Genomic DNA, 24,174 nt, shown 5'->3' with positions numbered 1-24,174 from the left:
AACATTGAAGTTTACAAAATATTGTAAAGAGTAAAAGAGTCAGCTTTTCTAGACTAAGCCTTTGTGTGTTTGGGTCTGTTTGATAGGAGCTAATGTAATGCAATAAAAAAACCCAGTAATATGGGGTCAGGAAAAATGTTTTCACACTTAGATCACTTATCGACTCTGATTTGGTAACTCAGTATCTTCATAGTAAAGTAAAAGTGTTGGATATTATGTTTACTTAAAATCTTAAAAAAAAAGATTGAAGGGAGAAATTACCTATCAGACCTGTTGTCACTCATCCCATGCTTTGGTAAGTCTTTGTGGAGGCATGACAAAAATATCTTAAGAGGTTAGAAACTTAACACTATTTCAAATGAAAAGAAGTTTATGCGTAGGGCAATGATTTCAGTGATTGAGGAATTAAACAGTCATGGGTCTAGTGGAAGAGATCAGTGCATTCTCAGAACCTCAGCTATAGGTGTTCCTGTGTCATGGGACTATGTTTTGAAAAATAGCAACTTAGATTTCATAGCTCCACTTCCCTAACCTACTCTTCATCTTTTAACTTTTTTGAGAGAAGTTATTATTTTCTGATATGCTGTATAATCTGTTTCTTTCTTGCTTTCTTTCATCAGCCTTCTCTTATCGACATATTTAACTTATTATTGAAAGAGAAGTTATTTTCTCATATGCTACATAATCTTTCTTTCTTCTTTCTTTCTTTCTTTCTTTCTTTCTTTCTTTCTTTCTTTTGTCAGCCTTCTCTTATGGATTATAAACTCAAGTGAGGCAGGGAAATTTTCCCCTCTTGGGCTCATAATGTATCATTAGCATCTTGAACAGTCTGAGGTAGGAGTTCAGTAAATATATGTTGAATAAGTGAATAAATGAGATATCTTCCCATATTCACATTTAAATATATCTTTAACATTAACACACTAAAGTGTCAATTTTGGCAAAGGAGTGTGGTTATTGCTGATACGAGCTCTTAGCTCTTAATTCTTAATTCTTGACATACATAGAGCATTTAAAATAAATTCTACATTCTAGCAAATTTCCCCATGTTTAAAATCTAAATATAATATCTCAAAATTCAAATAGAAAATAAAGCCATTATTCTCTATCCACTTTCTCATTTTCATTCTCTATCCCTTCTTCCGTTCCCTGCAACAATAAGTCTTGCTCTCAGTGATCTGACTTTTATTCATAAAATATTTATGATCCCAATAAAGTCATCTATTGCCTCAAATTTGCAATTTATTAGTTGGGTTTATCTAGCCAGAGTTTCTGAATTATCCACTGGAAACCTTACCTTAGTAAGATACAAATTTCAATGAGCAGAGTTTATTTTATTTTTTTATTTTTTTTTCAACGTTTATTTATTTTTGGGACAGAGAGAGACAGAGAATGAAGGGGGGAGGGGCAGAGAGAGAGGGAGACACAGAATCGGAAACAGGCTCCAGGCTCTGAGCCATCAGCCCAGAGCCCGACGCGGGGCTCGAACTCACGGACCGCGAGATCGTGACCTGGCTGAAGTCGGTCGCTTAACTGACTGCACCACCCAGGCGCCCCTCAATGAGCAGAGTTTAAATAATCCTAAAATGAAGCCAGAGGTGGCTCAAACTAGTAAAAACCTCAGCTAGCATTTGTTCTGTTTCCACAGTTCCCATGATGGAGTGAGCATAGCCAAGTGCATTCAGCAAACCCCGCCATTGTTTTGACAGGACCTGGAATCCAGATCTCATTTAGTCCTTTGGTCTATAAGGAATTTAATGAGTGCTAAGGGTCAGTTCACTTAGAGATCGAAGAAACTTCAAGAGATCATTGACTTGGCTTCTTGGCTTTGACCGCTTCAAAGATCTCCTTGGAAACGCCCTCTGCAAAAATTTCCCACCAGCACTGGAGAGCTTAATCCTCCTTCAAATGTAAGGAGTTAAAATGGGGCTTTTTTGATTGGGAGGTTGAAGGCAGGGGCTCTTTCATTGCTTGCTCTTGTTTCCCAGCCTAAGAAATCTTATGACATTCCTGTGCACATCACATGAAAATAAAAGAAGTTTAGACTTCTACTTAAGAGATGTGGATTCTAGGCTCATTTCTGTTGCTTCTGTAACCTGTTGCTTCTGTTCTGTAACCTTCATGAGTTATTTCACTTCTCTGGTGCTCAGTTCATGTTTAAGCAGGAGTAATAAAAACACATGAATATTTCTTCTGTGCTTCTGCGAGCCAGGGACTCATTGTTTTCCTATGTTATATATTTTAAGATTTGCAGAAACTTTTTTTTAAAGGTAGGTTTTCATATTACCGTTTAATTTATGGGGCAGCGGAGGCTCTAAGACTTTAAGTGACAGACCAAAAACCTTCCTCAGGATTCTTCTAGTCCTTTTCTAATACAACAGGCCAGGTGTTGGGGTGTGATTTTCTCTCAGACGTTTCTGTGAGACACCAGGCCTTGCTGGTTGTCACTAGACCTTTCAGCAAGAGTTCAAAGCATTGTGAAATCTTTTGTAGTGTTCTCCTACCTCTCTTTCTGTCACCACCCTCTGTCATTCCCCTGTCACCTGAATGGATCACTTCATCCTCACTGAAGGTGCCTAGTGGACAGTGACGTGCCTGGCAGGAGATTCTAGAGCAGAGTGCTGGGTTGTAACATGATTTGCTTTGTGAAAAGTATTGTTTTAATGTAATTTATCCCATCTTTAATAGCTTGTAACCATTCACAAGCAACTTTCTGTACATAAGTGGAAGGGCATGAATCTTTAAAAACAAAAAGAAAATACAGAAGACCTATATTCAAAAATTCTTATTCTCATCTCATTCTCTGCATTGACTAAAAAATATAGGTAAGATTAAGAACAGGGGAGAACTGAACACTAATGTTAAAAATAAATAAATAATGATTACCAGTTGACTTTTCCCAAGAGAACATTGGAAATTAAAGAGGTTGAGAAACTTGCTTAAAATCACATAGCAGATAGTGTTGGGGCCAGGGCTCACGTCTGTCTATCTGACATGTATCTATCTGAGCCTTTAAATGACATCAATGACTTTCATGCTTCTAGAAGAGATGAGCTTAAGCAAATCCTATGGAAAAGTGAACAGACTTTCCTAACCTGCAATCATAGTGAGTTGAAGCTAACTAATTGGCCCCAAAGCATACATTTGCCCTTGGACTATCTGAATGAGGTAGCTCATTGGACATCCTTTGGGACTGGGTTAGGAGTAATGGTTTTCCTGGAAGTCTTGAGGCTGAAAGCCTGTCTTAGGCATTTGCAGACTTACGTGGGAATTGTCGTAAATACCTAATAGCATAAGAAGAAAATGCTTACCTCATTTGTATTCTCCAAAAGAAACTCTGGGAAGAGAGGTTGCTTCAGAGGCATTTCTCTCTCAGAATGCAGGAATAAGTTCCTCCATAAAATTTTGAAGGGCTGAATTAAGAAACTTTTCTTTTTCACCACCCCCTCCCTTCCTCCAATATAGACCTTGTTGTTTTTGTCGTAGTGCTTCCGGGGAGGAGCTGTGTCATGTGTGGCCACATGCAGAGTCCCCTTCCTCCATAAACTCTCTCTACCCCATCACCTCTTGTGATAAAAAAAAAAAACCAAGGATAAGTGTCAATGAAGTATGGTTTGCATGTGATATTCAGGCTTCATATGATTCACTTTCTAAGCAAATGGAAGTTGAAGATACAAGAAAATATACTACATTGGAAGTCATCTATTTCCTCTTAAGCAAAGGGGTAAGTTTTCCAGCCTGTCTGAGATGTTTTCATCATGTTGCATCTTCAAGACTGATCTGATATCAATACTCAGCATGTCTTCTAACAAATGATGAAGTTCCTGGACAGTATTTCCACCCATGAAGGGTTGAGGTTGTCCAGGGTTCCTAAGACTTTCCTGGCCTCAGCACAGAGTTATACTGACTTTCAGATAATCTCTGCTTAATGTAGGGGGTGAAGAACGATAAACTGCACCATGGCATTGAGGCCAACTTGGCTGAAGTTTCTACTTTGCAGGTCCTCTGATTTGAAAAGTTTTAGGTCACTGGTGATGTTTCTGGAATGGAGTATAAGATAGGAGTGTCCCTTCTCTACACTTGGGGTTTCAAGAACCTTGTTAACTCTTGCTAACGACCCAAAACTGCACTCTCTGTCTTTTGTTGGGGGGCAAGTGATAGTGTGGTGGGTCAGGAATAAAGAAGCTAAACTCTCTGATGAAAACTTGGGTGAAATGACTCCAACATTTTTTTGCTCACCTCTCCTCTATACATCTTTTGAATCTTATCCCCTGTTTCTTCTCTCCCTGATGTCTGCTCATTGTCACTCTCCTCTCTCCTGTTCTCTTTTCTGTCTTTGCCCTTCGCTATTATTCATTTGGATATCTAATTTTCCTTTTGCCATGAAGTTTACAGAACCTGATTTTGGAGTTGGGAGCAGGAATTAAGGTATCAGTTGGCATCCTTCCCTGATGGCTCAGGATTTATCTTCTCTTGGATGCAATCTACATGGTGATAGGGATTTGATACATTATATGACCTGGAGGGTGAATGATAGAGAGACTTCCAATCTAGTAGCCTCCCACTCAAGTTCTAGCCTGGTTGTACTCAGTGAAACTTTCTGTATCATACCTGAAACTTTGCACATAGAGTTTTTTGTACATAGGGCAAGTGGCCACACCTACATTGTAGGAAAATGTGCAGGTCAAATAAAATAACAAAAGTGGAATATCGTATGAATGGTAAGATTATAGAACATGAATAATGTATAATCTAAGATTGCCTTGTTCAGTTGCATATAAATATAAATATATATACATTTTAAATATATTTCTTATTTAATTTTTTTAATGTTTATTTTTGAGAGAGAGAGAGAATGACCAGAGGAGGGGCAGAGAGAGAGAGGGAGTCACAAAATCCAAAGCAGGCTCTGGGCTCTGAGCTGTCAGCACAGAGCCCGATGTGGGGCTTGAACTCACGAACTGTGAGGTGATGACCTGAGCCTAAGTCTGATGCTCAATCAACTGAGCCACCCAGCCGTCCCTACAAATATATATATTTAATAAAGCACATAGTAATATAGGATCTAGGGGTAGAGGTTTATTTATCTGGGAAAACCAAAAGAAGACTTTTGGTACCAATATAATTTGAAACTGGCTAAAATTTCAACAGATAAAAGTAAAACTTAAGAATTATTAAGAGAAAATACTGTGCTCCATTACTGTGATATCCTCCCAGATCAGAGAAAAAGTACAGTCCAGGAGTTTTGGAAATGATGACTGAATTCCGTGATAGAACTCTAAGTGGTGGTGTTGATCTCACATAATGCATACATCTTGTCAAGTGCTACTTTCTTGTCTTTATGTCCCCAATTTTTCTTTTTGCTTATTTAAAATAAAACAAATAGAATTACATCACCTGTTTTTCACAGTTGTCTATTATCTGCTCCCAAACTTCTCTGTTACAACCTTTTGATTTAACAAGAGTATAGTTTCTATGGAGATAGTCTCTATGTTGACCTGAAGCAATGCACGTTTCTCCCTTTATGATATTTTACTGACTCTTCTCACATAACTGCTCCTTTCTTCTCCGCCAAGAGCCCTTTTGGGTTTTTTTTTTTTATCCCTTTTTAGGAATCTAATGTTTCAAAACAAAGTAATAATTAATTTATTTACTTTTTTTATAGCTATCAAGAGATAATTGGACCTGCCAATCAGAGTTTGTAGTTATAACATCTCTGGTTTATCATAATGCACTAATATTATTTTAGCTGGATGGAAAATAAACTTGAAGTTTTTTAGATGCATAAATTTACTAGGGGTAAATGGACAATTTGAGTGAGTAATTTTGAACTATATATTTTACTTAAGGAAAGCCAGTATAAACTTATGGAATACTTGAGTTTCAGAGAACCGTATTGGGAACCAGTTTAACATATTTAAAGCAATTACTTCACATCTTTCTCATTTTTGAAACTTCACTGACCAATCAATTTAGAATCTAAGGATCTTTGTACTTTTGGAATCAAAAGTACAAATGCATTCAGCATTATCGCATAGAATTGTATATAATTCTTATGTAGTTAATTATCTTACCTAGAAGTGTGTTGTCCCTCCAACCTTGTTGTAAAGAGATTGAGGGCATATTTCTATGCCCTATTACATAGATTGAAGATATGAGTATGTGCTTAGTACATATTGGTGACTGGTTTGATGTTATTAATTCATCGAAGGACTGGTGATTTATCAGAAAGGAAGAGGATCTCAAAACTCATATTAAATTATAGATCATTTCACATCAATATTGAAAGGTAGAGAAATATTGTAAGACAGAATAAAGACAAATTGTAGTAATTTCCTAAGCTGAAGTAATAGGTAAAATTATGGCCACCATGAACCTGAATTTGGGGAAATAATTTCTTCTTACAGCATAATCTAACCAAGATACCAAAGAGGTCAGGAATAATTGGTACAAACCAGTGTCCAAATCAAGAAATGTGTTTTTTTTTCAAGAGAGAGTCTCCAAGTGTATATGTTTTAAAATCATATAAGGTTATTACTTTTCAGTAATTGAGCTGCATATACGTTACATGCACATATATACCATACACATATGTATGTACTTAATAAACTATTAGTATCTCTAATTGCAAATGAAGAAAAAGCTTCCAGACATTAAAGTGACCTGATCAAGATCATACAGCAAAGTCATTAGTTCTCAGAATTTGGTAGAGGTCACGATCACTTGAGAGATTTTTTTTCCCTCTCAAAATTTCAGTCCACATTGGAAGACCTTCAGTTAATGCTCATGGTGAAAGCGTGGACATCAGCATTAAAAAACAAAAAGTTTCCCAAGTGATGACAATACATAAAAAACTGAGAACCGTTGATTTATTTGTTGATGGAATTAGAACCACAAGAGTGAAATTCTGAATCAAGTCCACTGCTGTTGCTAAGTCACCATTTCCCCAACTTTCTCTGCAGATGAATACTTTCTCAGCTGTGTTTTTCTACGTTCACTGTGACCATGGAGTCGAATAGCAGTGTGAATGAGTTCGTTCTGTTTGGGTTAACACAGAGTGTTGTAAAGGGAAAAGTAGTGTTTGTGGTCTTCTTGTTTCTATACCTCGCAACCCTTTTGGCAAATTCACTTATTGTGATGACCATAAGATACAGCCAGACACTTGGGAGCCCCATGTACTTCTTCCTTTTCTACTTATCCTTTGCTGATGCCTGCTTCTCAACAACCACTGCTCCTAGGTTAATAGTAGATTCTGTATCTGAGAAGAAAGTCATCTCCTACAACGAGTGCATGACCCAGGTTTTTGCAGTTCACTTCTTTGGGTGCATGGAGATCTTGGTGCTTATCCTCATGTCTTTTGATCGCTATGTGGCCATTTGTAAGCCCCTGCGATACACTATCATCATGAACCGGCATGTCTGTGGTACACTGGTGAATCTAGCCTGGGTCGTGTCTTGTATCCATTCTTCTGCACAGATTTTCTTGGCTTTGAAACTACCCTTCTGTGGACCTGATGTTATTGATCATTATTTCTGTGATATGCCACCTTTGTTGAAACTCGCATGCATGGACACCTATGTAATCAATTTACTCATAGTTTTTAACAGTGGGGCTATCTGCATGGTGAGTTTCGTCGTCCTGCTTCTCTCTTATATTTTCATCTTACATTCTCTGAATAACCAGAGTGCAGAAGGAAGAAAGAAAGCCCTCTCTACGTGCACATCCCACATCATCGTTGTCATCTTATTCTTTGTTCCATGTATATTCACATATACTCGCCCTGTAACTACGTTTCCAGTGGATAAGATGGTGGCTGTGTTTTACACTATTGGGACACCCTTGCTCAACCCTCTGATTTATACTCTGAGAAATGCAGAAGTGAAGAATGCAATGCGGAAGTTATGGTGTGGCAAACTCTGACTTGATGTGGGAGAAAGCAGAGGACTCCAATCGCTAATTCTGTAACAACGTAAATAAAATTGGATTAATAGAAAAGAGAAGATGTTTTCATCCTGACGTGGACAATTGAATTCTCTCCCAGTAGAACTTTTGGAGACATAAGCAGAATGACCACAGAGCACCGACCCGAATTATTTTGAGCCAATATCACAGTGTGCCAAAACATCTAGTACAGTGGTATTTATGGGAAGATAAGACCACTCTTCCCTTCTGCTGTCTGCATTGCAGCTTGTAGCCAGATTCTGTTGTATCTATAGCTTTAGCTCCCTCCTTCGTATATTATTCTGGTGTGTTTCTCTTTTCCATGTTTCTGACCTGTGTTGAAAAATTGGCCCCTAATTTTGACTGACCTATTTGGTTGGCAAATCGATTCTGACACTATCAGATCTGGATCTTGTCTTTTCTGGCTCAACAGTGAATATCACAAAGTCACTACAAGAAACTGATGATCCCACAGGAGCATACATACCATCTAATTAAGCCTCTATTTGATGCTTGTCTTCTCTTTGTATCATCTTTAAAAATTGGCCCTTTTTGAAATTGTGGTTTATATACACAATGGAGTACTACGTGGCAATGAGAAAGAACGAGAAATGGCCCTTTGAGCAATGTGGATGGAACTGGAGAGTGTGATGCTAAGTGAAATAAGCCATACAGAGAAAGACAGATACCATATGTTTTCACTTTTATGTGGATCCTGAGAAACTTAACAGAAACCCATGGGGGAGGGGAAGGAAAAAAAAAAAGAGGTTAGAGTGGGAGAGAGCCAAAGCATAAGAGACTCTTAAAAACTGAGAACAAACTGAAGGTTGATGGGGGGTGGGAGGGAGGGGAGGGTGTGTGATGGGTATTGAGGAGGGCACCTTTTGGGATGAGCACTGGGTGTTGTATGGAAACCAATTTGACAATAAACTTCATATATTGAAAAAAAATTGGTCCTTTTTTCCTTTTTTTTTTTTTTTTTTTTTGCCTTTTGGACATGTACAAGATAAGTCATGACTTTTTTTTTAAAAGTTTATTTATTTATTTTTGAGAGAGGGGGCAGAGAGAGAGTGAGAGACAGAGAATCCCAAGCAGGCTCCTCACTGTCAGCCTGGAAACTGACGCAGGGCTTGATCTCATGAACAAGATCATGACCTGAACTGAAATCAAGAGTTTGACGTTTAACTGACTGAGCCACCCAGGCACCCCAAACAGGACAATTCTGCTTACAACAATATATTCATTGTATTAATCCATAATTACTCTCTATGTACTTTAATATCTTTTTTCTTTGTTCATCATGCTTCTCATTATTTGTTCATATTCTGAGTTTCATATATATTTTGTGATATAAATCCATGGGCATTTCCCTAATCATCGGTTGGTGAATTGGTGACAGTTTTATACAATTGTGAGAGTTACATCATGAAAGCCAACACCTCATGGATAAGATCATACATATGAAAAAACTGACAGAGACAACAGAGCTACTGTTATAATAGTCCATCCACCAAGAGAAGATGTCCACGGAAGTACGATTCCAACCTGGAAATACAGAACAAAATATGTCAAGGAGGCAATACTTCTCATTATGCAACAGGTGTAGACCTAGTGCAAAGAAGTGTTTCACGGACTAGTGGATAAGATTGCTCGGCTGCTTAGCATGGCACGTACACTTCTGGATTGGGAGAAACGTTTCAGGCTATGGCTTCTTGAATTCCACCTTTATCAAGCAAACTTTGCATGATAATTTGGCTTCCTTGAGAGATTTTCTTCCCTCGTGGGAAAGATATGGACTAGTGACTGGGATAAGCACTTCGGTGTTTTGGTTTATGTTTTTCATGTATCTCATCAGATTTCCATTCTAGTTTCAGGTACTGTTAACTAATGAGTATGGACAACAGGAGCCAGTCCCTGTGGGAGTGGCCAATGAGTCTGTCTCTGAGAGTAAATATAATAGAGAGTAGTTTCCTATAGATCTGATGATTGGCATGTAAAGTGTGGCAGATAAACTCATCTAAAGCCAATCTGAGAGGCTTTGCATGAGCATGCTTCCCTGGGGATAAAGGCGGACCTTCAAACTCTGATAATAAAATTTTGGAAGCTTTATTTATATATTTATTTATATATGCATTCATGTATTCATTAATTTATTTATTCATTTAAGTTTAGTTATTTATTTTGAGAGAAGGAGAGCGGCAAGAGAAAGAGAATGAAAGAACCCCAAAGCAGGCTCTGCACCATCGACGGAGAGCCCAATGCGGGGCTCGAACTCACAAATCATGAGATCTTGACCTGAACTGAAATCAGGAGTCCACACTTAACTGACCGAGACACCCAGGCACCCCTGGAGGATTTATTGAAAGCTCATCTCCTGTACTGGAAAATCTCTCACAGTACGAATCCTGTAGAGGATAAGGCAGGAATTTCTTGGTTGGTAAAAAAAAAAAAAAAAAAAAAAAAGGCATCAACAAGCTACTTTCCTTGCCTGATTTGCCACAAATTTAGCTTTGCTATGAATTGCTACAGTTTAGTATTGCTATAGAAACAGAAGGGAAGAGAGGAGAGGAGAAAAGAGTTATAATGGAGTTGAGATTATGAAGGAGAGAAAGCATTTCACTTTGAGTTTTAGGAACCTCCTCTGGGAAAGTGTGGAGCCACTGATGATCAGGAAGGTTCTTTTTTTCTTTCTTTTCTGTCAATTCTGATTAGCTGAGCTTTCTCTGAAAATGCATGTCTTTAGGACACTAAAGCTCAGCAGAAAAATTCATTTCATAAGTTATATTAAAACGAAAATAAAATCAAGGGTTCTTGGGGCTTTAAATACCATCTCTATGCTGATGACTCACACATTTATATTTCCATCCCAGACCTCCGTCTTGAATGCCAGACTAGTATACTTGACTACTTGATACTTTCCTTTATATATCTAATAGGTATCTTCATATTTAATGACTGGTTTGTCTCCCTTTTGAAAATAATTTAATAGGGAAAATGCTTTCAACATATTTTAAGCCTGTCTGTGTATAAATTAACATCTTAATATTAGATTTTTAAAACGCAGAAATAGGCACTATTGCAGGCATCTGGGTGGCTCAGTCAGTTGAGTGTCTAACTTCAGCTCAGGTCACGGTCTCGCAGTTCTTGACTTCGAGCCCCGCATTGGGCTCTGTGCTGACAGTGCAGACAGACCTGGAGCCTGCTTCAGATTCTGTGTCTCCCTCTCTCTCTGCTCTGCCCCTGCTCACACTCTGTCTCTCTCTCAAAAATACATAAAGGTTAAAAAAATTTTTTTAAATAGGCACTATTGGAAAGTACAGTTGCATAAACTTGATTGAGAGTCCTCAGCTGTAACAACCTGAAATCTGATTTTTAAAAAACTCTAGTAGAGATGATTAGCCTGAAGTATTTTGTTCAGTTACATTTTTTTTTTGATATATGCCAAATGTTCTATTTGATCCTTTCTAGGCATCTAAGACAATTTGTGAGAATAATTTGACTTAAATAATTTATTTTCAGGGTAGGTTTGCCAATCAGGTCTAAAAGACTGAGAATTCAGGCCACTCAATCTGTATATGACTTTACCTGGAAGAGGGTCTTTTCGGTCGTAACTAAGCAGTCATGATGAAAACTGTCTCCTGAAACACAAGATTCTTGAAATACCTAAGCTTGGGCTGCTTCAAATTTAAATAAAAAAGCATGGTTCTATGATAGTGATGACATTTAAAAATATTTATTTATTTAGTTTGAGAGAGAGAGAGAGAAACACAAGGAGGGGAAGGGTAGAGAGCATGAGAATCCCAAGCAGGCTCCACACTGTCGGCTCCTCGTGGGGTTTGATCCCACCACCCAAACTATGAGATCATGCTGTGAACCAAAATTCAGAGTCAGAAGCTTAACTGACTGAGCTACCCAGGCACCCTCATGGTGACAAATGTTAAATGTTTTCATTTAGTTTATGATTAAGGTGTAATTTATGCTGCGGTGTGTGTATTCAGCAGTCAGCAAAGGTTATGAGTTCCAGAATGATTGTACTGAGAAGTCTTGGGTCCCATTGAGTGAAACTGGATGGATGGAGTTTAGTGCAAACTGTGACCCGACATGGCATCTGCTCAGCCACCTCAGTTACATGTTGTTTTGAGGTGTCGTGACAGTGACGTTTCTTTGGCATCGTGTATCGAATCTAGTGAAGTGCCATCATGAGACAGTCGTGTTGGGCAGCCCTCCTGTGGCACAGGTGTTCCCAGGGACATCAGTTTGGAGCTCAGAGGCGGTATATGGCTGAACCTTCTCATTTCCAAGAGCAGCAGACAAGAGTACCCTCTCGTCGCTCCGTGTGTGCACAGTATGAAGCCACATCTGCCTGTGACTGCAGCATGCCTTCCATCGGTGCACTTCTATTCGACTTTAAAGTGTTCGTTCTTTAGACTTCAGTTGTCTAGTTTTGAAGAATGTTTTTAATTCCCATAATTCCTGGGGCCTCAAACTCTGATCCAGCCCTGGAGTCAATTTATAGCTCAGAGACACAACGTAACAATTTTGGTAAAGACAGATTCTGCTTGGAGAACTCAAAGGCGCCAAACATAACTCCAAAATGTGGCACAATCTTCAGTAGGTTGACTGTCAATCCATTCCAGAGCCTTAGTTCCCCTGGGGCTTTCCCTGTCCACTGTTCCTGAGAAATGGACATCTACTCCTCCACAATGGGGGAGGTAGGAGCTCTGAGCCTTCATCTTTTTCTTCACCGTGTAGAAGGGAGAGGATCTGGGCCACCACAGTAGCCAGGCAGACACTGGCAAAGTTGCGGGGGAGAGAGAATCAATCTCGGGGCCCAGTCTAGATTTTCTCTAGGTTCACAAAAACTAGAAGGGTGACAGTAGAGAAACAGTAAGGGAAACCCCCCGATAAAGTGTCAAGAACACTTCCTCTTCAGAAACAGTAGAAAAATACAGAGGATCCCCCTATGAGATGGTTTCAGCACATTCTGCCCAACAGCCTGGTTTTGATGAGGTCTGTATTTTTTACAATGGTGAAAACCATGTCTGCCAGACTTCCAGCCATGATGGAGCTCCACTGGGATTATGGCCCAGGTCATCCATGAACAGCACTACAAATTTCAGCAGGTACAGTTCTGCAGGGGAAGAAGTACAGGCATGCCATCATGTTTCCCTTCCATGTGCTGGAATCCCCGGGGTTGTGGGAAGACCCCTGATCCTTCCACCCCCAACCGCCAGGCCCAGTGCCCCCAGTGGCGATCAATTTGCAATTGTTTGATTCGAGAAGAATCGATTGTTCTTGCAATCAAACATAATTGACCTGTGGCCTTCCCCAGAAAATTCCATCCTTCCAGTTTCCCAGACCAAAAACATGGAAGTAAAAAAAAAAAATTGATAACATCACAGTTCACACATAACCTATTAGAAAAACATTCATTTGCCTTCAAAATAGATGCAGCATATGATCTATTTTCCCATCAAGTCTCCTTCCATCCTGGTCTGGGCTGCCATCATCTCTCACCTAGATCATAGTCATGAACTTAGAATTCTCCCTACTTCTACTCTCAATCTGTTAAGTCTATTTTCATCAAAACCCTGCAGTGACTCCATTTTGCTCAGAGAAGAAGACCAAACCCTTACAATGGTTTGACATTCTGTGGCTCTTTTGGCTTCTTCTGGTACTTCACACTTGCTCGCTCAGCATCAGCCACAATCACCTCCTTGCAATTTATTGACCACACCAGGAAGGCTTTCTCTTTGTGTTATTTGCTTCAGCTGTTTTCTCTGCTTAACACATGGGTGTTTGCCTAATGGCCTCATCTGCTTATGGTCTTATTCTAATCTCTCCTCAGTGAGGCCTCTCTTCTGCTGTATTTACTACTGTATTTCCATTAGCATGCCATATCCCCTGTTCTTACTTGGCTTTCTTTTTCAATGGCATTTATCATCTCTTAACATACTATTTGACTGACCTGTTATTATATTGTTTCTTGTCTGTCCCCAGCAGAATGTAAGATCCAAGAAGGCCCGGAGTTTTGTCTGTTCAGGAATACATACCACACCCATTGTAGAATCCTTTGAATGTAATAGAAACAGTATGGAGGTTCCTCAAAAATTTAACAATAGAACTACCCTATGAGCCAGCAATTGCACTACTAGGGATTTATCCAAGGGATACAATGTGCTGTTTCGAAGGGACACATGCACCCCCATGTTTATAGCAGCACTATCAACAATAGCCAAAGTATGGAAAGAGCCCAAATGTCCATCGATGGATGAATGGATAAAGAGGATGTGGTATATATATCAACACACACACACACACACACACACACACTGGAGTATTCCTTGGCAATCAAAAAGAATGAAATCTTGCCATTTGCATCAATGTGGATGGAACTACAGCATTCTGCTGAGGTAAATTAGAGAAGAAAAATATCTTATGACTTCACTCATAAGTGGAATTTAAGAAACAACGCAAATGAACAAAGGACAAAGAAAAAAAACCCAGACTCTAAAATAAAGAGAATAAAATGCTGGTTGCCGAAGGGAGGTGGGCGGCTGGGTGAAATAGTAAAGTAGATCAAGAGGAGAGAATATACTCCAGAGGTAGCCAGTCTGTGACACTTGTGATGAGCACTGAATAATGTGTAGAATTGCTCAATAACAAAAGGGCATTTCATTGTTAAGTATAACTTGAGTTGATTGAAAAATAAAAAAAAATATTTAAAAAAAGTCTTCATTTCCATATTCTTTCTCTTCTCTCTTTACCTACTGAGTCAACTGACTTCAAAATATTTAGAAATTGTAGAAATTTTAATGAGTAGTTTTCATTGTAATTTTATATTTTATGAGTCTCATTAAGATTTATTGTATTATATCTAAGAGTGACTTTTTCTAGAATAAGAAAGAGGGAGAAGTTTAGAAACTTGCTTAAAGTGACAGAGACACAAATAGTGAAGCTAGAATTCAATTATATCACATGTGGTTCAAACTCTACATGGGCTCCGAGTTTTGCGTGGGGTTAGAAAACATTTGGCTTAAGGAGCAGAGCATTTGGGAACTTTCAGTGATCTCTACCTGCTTACTTTTTCCTTAGGGCAGAGACAGGTGTGGAGCATTTGGTAACTGAAGTGAGATGTGTCCCTTAGGACAGACTGGAGGGGGAGAAGGGCTCTGAGGACAGAATCTGCCCACTGACAGTCTTGTTCATGAATCCTTGGCACCATGGTTTGCTGTGATTGGGATTAATTGTGCTTATCCGTTGAGGTGGGAAGGGCAGAGTCTTTGTCCCTCCAAAGGCTCAGCATTTGTGAACGTCTATGAAATCTCTATAAATATCTGATGGAGGAGGAAGAAATGTTAACTCATGTGCTCTTCCAGGGTTTTTTTGGGGGGTTACAGAGCTGCTTTTAGAGATGTTTCTATCATAGAATAGTGGGGATGTTTCCTTTTTATTCTCGAAAGTTCTAAGAATAGAAGTGAGAAATTTTCTGCTGATATTACAGCTCTAACTCAGTCCTTTTAAGGAAGACTGGCTGTCTGTGGAGTATCTCCTCTCCCCACAGACCCTGCACTGGAAAGCTGAGTAAATCTATTGGATGTACAGTTTACATGTTGCATACTTACTGCACATGATTCATCTTCAAAGTAAATCTGAATTGCGAGAGCAAATCGAGGAGCTCTCTCTTGGATCTCATCTCCTTTACGAGAAATAAGGTAAGTTTTCAAACCCAAGTAAACTATGTTCTTTTCCTTGCCTCCCATGCAGGACTGGGTTTTAGGGCAGTTGCCATGATTTAGTTCTGTCTCCTGAGAAGCTTGAAGCTCAAGGAACATATTTATCTCTGTGATGAGAGGATCTGGATGTGTCAGGGCTCCCAGCTTTCACTGGCCTCTGCTTGAGGCAGCACAGTCTCCGGAAAAATTCTTATCGAAAGGGTGGGGGGTATATTTGAAGGGGCAGAGGTATAGTGTCCTCTACATATGGGTTTCTTTTTCTTTTAATGGATTAAATAAGCAGCTGATCCTCAATTTTCTTTTATTCAGTTTAAATGGTTATTTATTTCACAAGAGAAAGAGAGAGGAGAGATAGAGAAAGAGAATGAGTGAGGGAGGGAGAGAGAGAGAGAATACCAGGCAGGCTGTCAGCCCAGAACCCAATGTGGGCCTTGTCCCATGAACCATGAGATCATGGCCTGAGCTGAAATGAAGAGTCTGACACATAACTGACTGAGTCACCCAGGGGCCCCTAAACAGGTGAATTTCTTTTTTTGTTGTTTAAAATTTTTTAAATGTTTTATCTATTTTTGAGAGAGTGTGACAGAGTGTGAGCAGGGGAAGGGCAGAGAGAGAGGGAGACACAGAATCTGAAGCAGGCTCCAGGCTCTGAGCTGTCAGCAAAGAGCCTGACGCGGGGCTCGAACTCACAAACCGCGAGATCACGACCTGAGCCAAAGTCCATGCTTAACCACCTGAGCCACCCAGGAGCCCTCAGGTGGATTTCTTATTCACAAGGTTTAAGATCAGGAAAAGGACCAAGTTGTACACTGACCATATGCAGTCTGTATGTATTGTTACAGTCGATACCACGATTCTATGATGCACTGAATGTTCTGCCAGTCGTGATACTAAAGTGGTCTGTCCAGACCCACTGTCACCCCTGCTCACAGCTAAGAATTATATTCTCTTTCTGCTCTTGGGGTAAGGGGTATATATGGAGTGGAGGAATGAGAAGCAAACTCTCTCGTGAAATCCGAGAAAAGTACTCTTTATCCCTAACAAGATTCTTTGCTCAACCTTACACTGTGGGCTTAAATGATAAATGTGAACATAAATAAATATAAATAAACAGAAACATAAATATAAATATAAATTCTGCTCTCTTTTTTAATCCCTCTTCAATTTGCATCCATTTGAGAGTCAGGATACATACTGGGCATGGCAGTGCTTTTCTTCTCTACTGGTTCATGGTTTCTGGCTTTATGCCGGCTCCACCCAAATGAATGGAGTCTGATGCTTTGCAGGGCAGTGGTGGGTGAGGTGTGGAGTGTTCGAGAGGGAGAGATGACCATGGAGCACAAAGGTTTGAGTTCTGGTACTGGTTGCTTTTTGACTGCTCTCTGCTAAGCTGCTTCCCAGCCTAGTCGGACGTGCACAAAATAGAACAATGTGAATTTGCCTAATGAGATATAAATTCCAATGAAAAAAGATTTTAAAGAGAGAAGGAAAGAGGGGTATAATCAAGGGTTGCATGATTGAAAACACACACACACAGACACACAGACACACACACACACACACACACACACACACACACACACATTTTAACAGTTGAAGGCCATTAGCAAGAAAGTCGTTTGGGAAAACCTGGAGGGCTGTGGCGAGGAGATGGACAGGGTACTCTGGATCCAGGAAGAAATGGAAGGTGGAAGTTGTATCAGCGGAAGTCACGTAACCACTAAGAAGTACTTAAAATTTAGGAAATGAGACGGTCGGGAAATATTCATGAGGGACAGCGAGTGTCAGGCATGGCTGGAACACACACGAGCAGAAGCCTTGGGAGGAAAGGTGGTAAGCAAGACTATGGCACAGCATTTGAGGATTTTGAAAGTCATGGTGAGTATTTCAGCCTTTGCACTTGAAAACCACAGTAACCCTTTAATCTTAAGATTCATCATAGTTTTAGAATGTCCACTTTTCCTTTTGAAGTTGTAGCTACGAGGTAAAAGAAGGGAGAGGATAGAGAGCAAGGAGAAGAGGGAACTTCTGAAATTGTGTCCTTTCTTTCTGTATAGAAACAGAGGGTCCACTTAAAGAACTGTAGGATTGGCCATTTGTAATACTTCTGTTTATGAGTAACCAGCCTGATTTTGTACTATGTTTGAGCTAATAATGCTCACAGTGAAAACTCACATAGTTATCTCCCGCGGTGTGTTATTTTCTCCAACAAAATGGTGTGAGACATTTTATTTAGATTTTAATGAGTATTAGACACTGTGTGAAAGGAATATTTATGTCCCATGTTTTGAGAATCTAAACTGATCCTGTTTTTAGATCAGTGAAAATACTCTGCATGATATTACAATGATGGATGTCTGTTACTAATATGTCCCGAAACCATAGAATGTACCACACCCAAGAGTGACCCTTGGGGTAAACTTTGGACTCTGGGTGATGAGGATGTGTCACGGTAGGCTCATCAGTTCTGGGAAATGTACCGTTCTGGCGGGCGATGTTGGTAATGGCAGGGGTGATATTTGGGTGGGGGCTAGGGACCTTATGGGGAATCTCTGTACCTGTGTCTTGGTGTTGCTGTGAATGTAGCACTGCTCTAAAAAAGTTAAGTCTTAGCAACGCGAACAAACTAAAAAGCAACAACGACCAAAAGATCTTATTAAAGCTGAGAGGAGGTATGTGATTTTGCTGCCTCCTCCCCGCCCCCCACAGAGACAGCTGAGAGGGAGCCATCTGCTCCTCCTCTGAGAGGGGAAGGGACAGGTCTGGAGTCACCATTGAATCATACTCGGGATGCCTGCTGGGTCAATCTTCGTTCTGTTGGGGCCACAGTGGATCCACCTGTATGTTCTCCATTGAGTTTCTAATGCAGGGGATTCAAAGATGGATGTCTTCAGGGCAACCCTGACATCTTGAAGGGAGAAGGCACCTCATTCCAGATAAGCCCAAATCCAACTGGACTATGTTTAGAAAACTAGATAACTAAATTTTGATAAACAGCTGAATGATTCTGTTCTTCTGTGCTGAATAAATCTTAATAAAATCAGCTCTCATATCTTGTATATCTCTAAATCTTATACTTGACTGCAAAAATATGTTCAGATTTCATAACGTGGCTTCCATGGCCTTTGGTAGAGACGAAACCTTCTTTTCCAAGTTTTTCTACTATGACACTAGAATCTGTGTAAACCAGCAGTTTCATATTGACCTTCTCTATTTGTCCCATTATCCCCATTAAAACTTTGGTTCGTTTCTTTCATGTCAAATGCTCTCACCCCTCTGATTTTTGTATCTTTGGATCACAAACTCTTTACAACCAAGGGTGTGTTTTATTTCTACTCTCATTTCATCATGGGTCACATTTAGGGAAGCTGTTTGCACTTTGTATTTGTTTTTTAGTATTTATTAAGGATATTTGGAGTTGCCATTCCCAGCTTCTGATCACCATGAGCAAATTAGCAGAAACCACAGTGCCGAGGTGATTTCAGTCATTCGAGGAAGGAAATTGTCATAGGCACTGGCTGTAAAATTCCCTTTTGTCTGGCAAGAGACTGGGACACAGGATGAAAAATGAGAGATGGCTAATGTCTGGGAAAGACAAGAGCCCTGAATAAGTGTCCTTGCCCTGTTTTTATTAGGATCAGAAGGTGATGGATGTGCACAAAGAGAGAATGAATTTGTCAACATTAACTTGCGGTTGTGAGGGAAAGGGGGTCCTGAAGGTATTTGGGGTTAGGGGTTTGGGTTAATACAAAACAAAAGCTGGGTGCAGGGCAATTGGGAGGAAGGTTGTTTACAGTGGATATGAGGCAGAACCTCTGTTTACCTTAGCTAGCCTAGGGGATGAGGCAGGTAGGGGAAATAACCTCAGAGTTAACAAGGCACCTTTTCTTTTGTTAACCCTCTCTGCTCTGGGCTGCTTTGCCTCCAGCGCAGCAGTCCACAGTCCAATTCACCAATTTACCTAACGTGGCCCTATCCTCCTGCAAAAGCAGCTTTTCTGATGTAGTACTAAATTGGGAATGGTTTCAACCTGAACATCTATTCTTGTTTATTTCATATACCTATGTGTTGGGCACCTTTGTGCCTGTTCCTATTTTAGGCCTTTGCCAATCCCTCTCTATTCTGGGGGTTCTGCACCGGTGTCTATTTTGGGGTGCCTTTACACCTCCCTATTCCTTCTTGGCACCTTTTTGCCTCCTTATACTCGGGGTGCCTTTGCAACCCCTATATTTGGGGTGTCAATCTGGCTAACTCAAACTCGGGTGTGACTGTTTTATGACTGTAATTCTCTATGCCTTGTTAACCCATTGGTGTAAGCCCAGAGGATTCCTAAGCTTATCTTCCACAGGCAATTAGTGTGAAAACAGTTGAGCAGCTGTATTAGGGGTAAATGAACAGGTAGATTAATATCTTGATATATTAATAATCGTAATACAACATTGATGCTAATAATCTTGATGAAAGGACCATTCCAAAAGCATGTACTGCCTATCTGCATCTCTTATGCATTGTACATACTTAATTATTTAGCTTTCATAGAAACTCTAAAAAGTAGATTATTTTACTCTTCACATTTACAGGTGACGAAAATGAAGCCCAGAGATATAGCGGGACTTGTGAAATATGGCACCATACTGTGCAGGAGTTGGGGTATGAATCCAGGCGGTTCAGCTTCAGCTTCGATGCTCTGTCACTGTGCTAACCTACCTCTCTGCTCTGCTTTAGGATGTTTGCATCTCAGGGAACCTGATTCAGAATCTGACTTTCTTCAGTTAAAGCTGTAGTTCATCCCTTAACGTAATCTGGAGTTTTTCACTGATCCGTCTGTCTCTTAGGAATTTTTACACTTCTCTCTGCAGATGGTTTCTATTCTTCTAATACCAACCACATAGTCCCTTACATAATGAATGATTTCGTCTACATGTATCTTAAAACTTAAAAATCATTAAGAAGAAGTGAGTATTTTATGTTATGTTAAAGTAGCTTTCCCCATCTAGTAAAAAGTGGAGCTGGGATTTGAACCCAAGACATCTGACTGGAGCCACTGTGTTCTTGACCAAGAAATGTAGTTATTTTCTTGATGAATAGCCATCCCAGATAAAATATCAACATTGCAAAATATGAACTGAACAAACATAAAAAAATTCTCGTCAGAGCAATACTTTCATTAAAAAATGTAGTAAACATGTAAAAAAACGTAGTAAAAATGTAACATGTGGCTGGTGATAAAAATGTGTATGTATATAACAAAATGCATTTTTTTTACTAACTAAATAAGAGAATAAGATCATGTCATAAAATAACCTTTTTGTTTGTTTGCATCTTCTGTAAAATCATGAACCTTGAAATATTGACCATATGTGTATGGTGAGCTCTTCTGAAAAATCATGAACCTTGAAATATTGACCATATGTGTATATAGTAAAAAGATGTGGAGATAAACACAAATGTAAATATACTTAGAGAATGTTTCTTAAAATACATATAAGAAAACCAATAGTTATTTCCGAAGAGTAGGATTATAGATACAATAATTTGGAGACAGCTTTTAAATTTTCTTTCATTCTTCTGTGTACTTGGAATAATTAATGACAATCATGAATTATTTCATAATAAAATATAGTTAATAAATGTACACAAAATATTGAAAAACGTTTTAATAATTGTCAACAGCAATGATAATCCCTAGCACTTGGGACAGCGGCGTCATACTTGGGAAACTAAGTTGTTATCTGTGTGAGTCAAAATTGGAAGCGATATAATACCTCAAAAGACAAATGATCAAAGAGATGCCACTTAAAAAGCTTTATACAATGTCACATAATTAAATTAACAGTTAAACTAATGATAACTATAATAACATGGGAAGAAGTGTTATAATAATCCCAAGTCAAAATCAGGACACAAAATGATATTATATGATGATTTCAGTGACAAACTCAACATGTTATGAACAAATACTTGAAATAGAACAATCATAACATAGTATGTTGGAATTATGGGATACTTTTCAGATGAAATTTTTAGAAGCATGCGGGTGACTTCAGGGTAAAATGAACATCTCTGAGTAACATCTCTGATGCCTATTTAGATTATAGGCATCATTAGGAATTTTATAGCATGTTGAATTCATAGGCAGAGATGCTCAATATTCTGAGTTTAGTCCCACAGTACAGTCAAGAGGGTAAACAGTTTCCTCAATTATTCCAACCACAAAGTTGTCCTGACATTTGTTTTTAATGACCTCAGAGAAGCTGACATTGAACATGAGAGGTGTAAGTAAAAGATTGTCAAAACAGACTTTTGTAAAGCATATTACATCCAAGATACAGATGGGATCAGGGATGAAGGGGTCAGGGACCTAAATGAGTGAACTGAACAGAGAATATTTTCTTCCAGAGGGATTCTCCAACGAAATGAGTGCTTAATCATAGTGGAATAGAGGTTTTTTTTTTATTTCAAAGCACATAGGTAACACCTATATGTGTATCTGTGTGCATATACAATCTTTTAATTCTTAAGAAAACTCAGGATCAGGTAAGGCAAATATTTGCACTCCCTTTTTCACATGAAAGCTAAATTATGAGACAGTTAAGTCACTTGCCCAAGGACAGTTCAAGTTCTGCAGTTTTCAATCTTGGTGGGAATCAGAATTTTTAAAGGACATTTAATTTTACCTCCCCAAATGCAAAGGCTTTGTTGATCCAAGGCAGTTAGCTTCTGAATCAACAGATAGATCTGGGAGAGGCTTGGGCATCTGCAGATTTACCAAGAGTCATAGGGGATTGAAGGCAGTCAGAGGTAACATAACATGGAGCAAAAGCAAGGCATTCAGAGTTCAGCCCACTGATCTTCCCAAGCTGTCACTTCTTTTCTTCTCTTTGCAGATTCAGCCCTTGTCCTCAACTGCACCTTACTTTCAGCCAGTAGTATTACGATGAATAGCAGTGTGACTGAATTCATTCTCCTTGGGCTGACACAGGATCCAGTAAAGCAGAAGGCAGTATTCGGGGTCTTCTTGATCTTTTACCTTGCGACACTGTTGGGGAACTTTCTCATTGTAGTGACTATCAAAACAAGCAGGACCCTTGGGACTCCCATGTACTTCTTCCTATTCTATCTGTCTTTTGCTGACACCTGCTTCTCTACAACCACAGCCCCCAGATTGATTGTGGATGCCCTTTCTCACAAGAAGACCATTTCCTACAATGAGTGCATGATTCAGGTCTTTACATTCCATTTCTTTGGGTGCATGGAAATCTTGGTGCTCATCCTCATGGCTTTAGATCGCTATGTAGCCATTTGTAAGCCCTTGCGATACACAACCATCATGAACCGGCAGGTCTGCAGCATTTTGGTGATTCTAGTCTGGGTGGCATCTTGTATCCACTCTTTGGCACAAATTTTCCTGACTTTGAGATTGCCTTTCTGTGGCCCCAACGTGATTGACCACTATTTCTGTGACTTGCAGCCCTTGTTGAAACTTGCCTGCATGGACACTTATGTGACAAATTTGCTACTTGTTTCTAACAGTGGAACCATATGCACGGTGAGTTTCATAATCCTGCTTACCTCCTATGTTGTCATCTTGTACTCTCTGCGTAACCACAGTGCTGAAGGAAGGCGAAAAGCCCTTTCTACCTGCACCTCCCACTTTATTGTGGTTGTCTTATTTTTTGGTCCATGCATATTCATATACACACGCCCCCCAGCTACATTTCCAATTGACAAAATGGTGGCTGTGTTTTATACAATTGGGACCCCCTTGCTGAACCCTCTGATATATACACTGAGGAATATGGAAGTGAAAAAAGCCATGAAGAAATTATGGTGTAGCAAAGAATGACTTCTTTGGATATAGGATATTCAGGGATTCTAAAGTATTTTTCCTTGACAGCTTGGTTTCCTTCATGGACAGGCAAGATGAATTATTCTCATTGTGGGAAAAATCCATTAGGAAATTTTAATTTCACTAATATTTTATATATTTAATTGAATTATTATGAATAAGTACGAATAAATACACATCCCTTATTCAGAGAGGATGGCATTAAAATAGGATTACTTAACACCCATAACCATTGTGAACATCCTGGGCTGGCTCTCAGTTGAATTCTTTTGACAGCTAGCCATATTCACATGATGATTTCTCTTCTTGTACAATTTGTCTTCAGAAAAAAATATACTGACTATTGACAGAATGATTGTGCGTGTGTGTATGTGTGTGCACACACCAATTCTTTACAGATTTCATTCTAGTCCTTAAGAACTTGGATATAGAGCTAATCCCTATGGAACCAGAACTTAGAAATGAATGTTGTGGTCTGACAACCTGTGAGTTGGAGAAGATGTTCTGAGAAAATTCTGCGGTGGAATGTGTGCCTGAGGCTGACTCACTGGGACATGGACGGACCCTCAAACTCCACAAAAAGCTGGAAATCTCAGTGAAAACCTGGACTGTCACTGGAAAACACTCTCAGTGTTCAGTGAATGGTGG

General features: G+C 39.4%; 2 protein-coding genes and 1 pseudogene across 2 annotated transcripts; 2 read left to right on the top strand and 1 right to left on the bottom strand.

Moving 5' to 3' along the window:
• The first annotated feature begins 7,005 nt into the window (after positions 1-7,005).
• Positions 7,006-7,920, top strand: LOC112865453 (olfactory receptor 4C11-like). The gene has a single exon (XM_025928552.1). It carries the CDS (start codon positions 7,006-7,008, stop codon positions 7,918-7,920), a length of 915 nt encoding a protein of 304 aa, XP_025784337.1.
• Positions 7,921-12,348: 4,428 nt separating this feature from the next.
• Positions 12,349-18,900, bottom strand: LOC112865168 (solute carrier family 25 member 43-like; annotated as a pseudogene).
• Positions 18,901-22,614: 3,714 nt separating this feature from the next.
• Positions 22,615-23,523, top strand: LOC147576501 (olfactory receptor 4C11-like). Its single transcript, XM_086676396.1, has one exon. The coding sequence runs from the start codon at positions 22,615-22,617 to the stop codon at positions 23,521-23,523; it is 909 nt and encodes a 302-aa protein (XP_086532522.1).
• Positions 23,524-24,174: the final 651 nt, after the last annotated feature.

This window comes from Puma concolor, chromosome D1, assembly GCF_028749965.1.
Source record: "Puma concolor isolate L17-30 chromosome D1, mPumCon1.1.hap2, whole genome shotgun sequence".
Lineage (NCBI taxonomy): Eukaryota > Metazoa > Chordata > Mammalia > Carnivora > Felidae > Puma > Puma concolor.
This window is presented reverse-complemented; position numbering and strand designations above follow the sequence as displayed.

What these genes read in the sequence shown, in the direction of transcription:
- LOC112865453 (XM_025928552.1), top strand. Translation starts at nt 7,006, where the DNA reads ATGGAGTCGAATAGCAGTGTGAATGAGTTCGTTCTGTTTGGGTTAACA.
- LOC147576501 (XM_086676396.1), top strand. Translation starts at nt 22,615, where the DNA reads ATGAATAGCAGTGTGACTGAATTCATTCTCCTTGGGCTGACACAGGAT.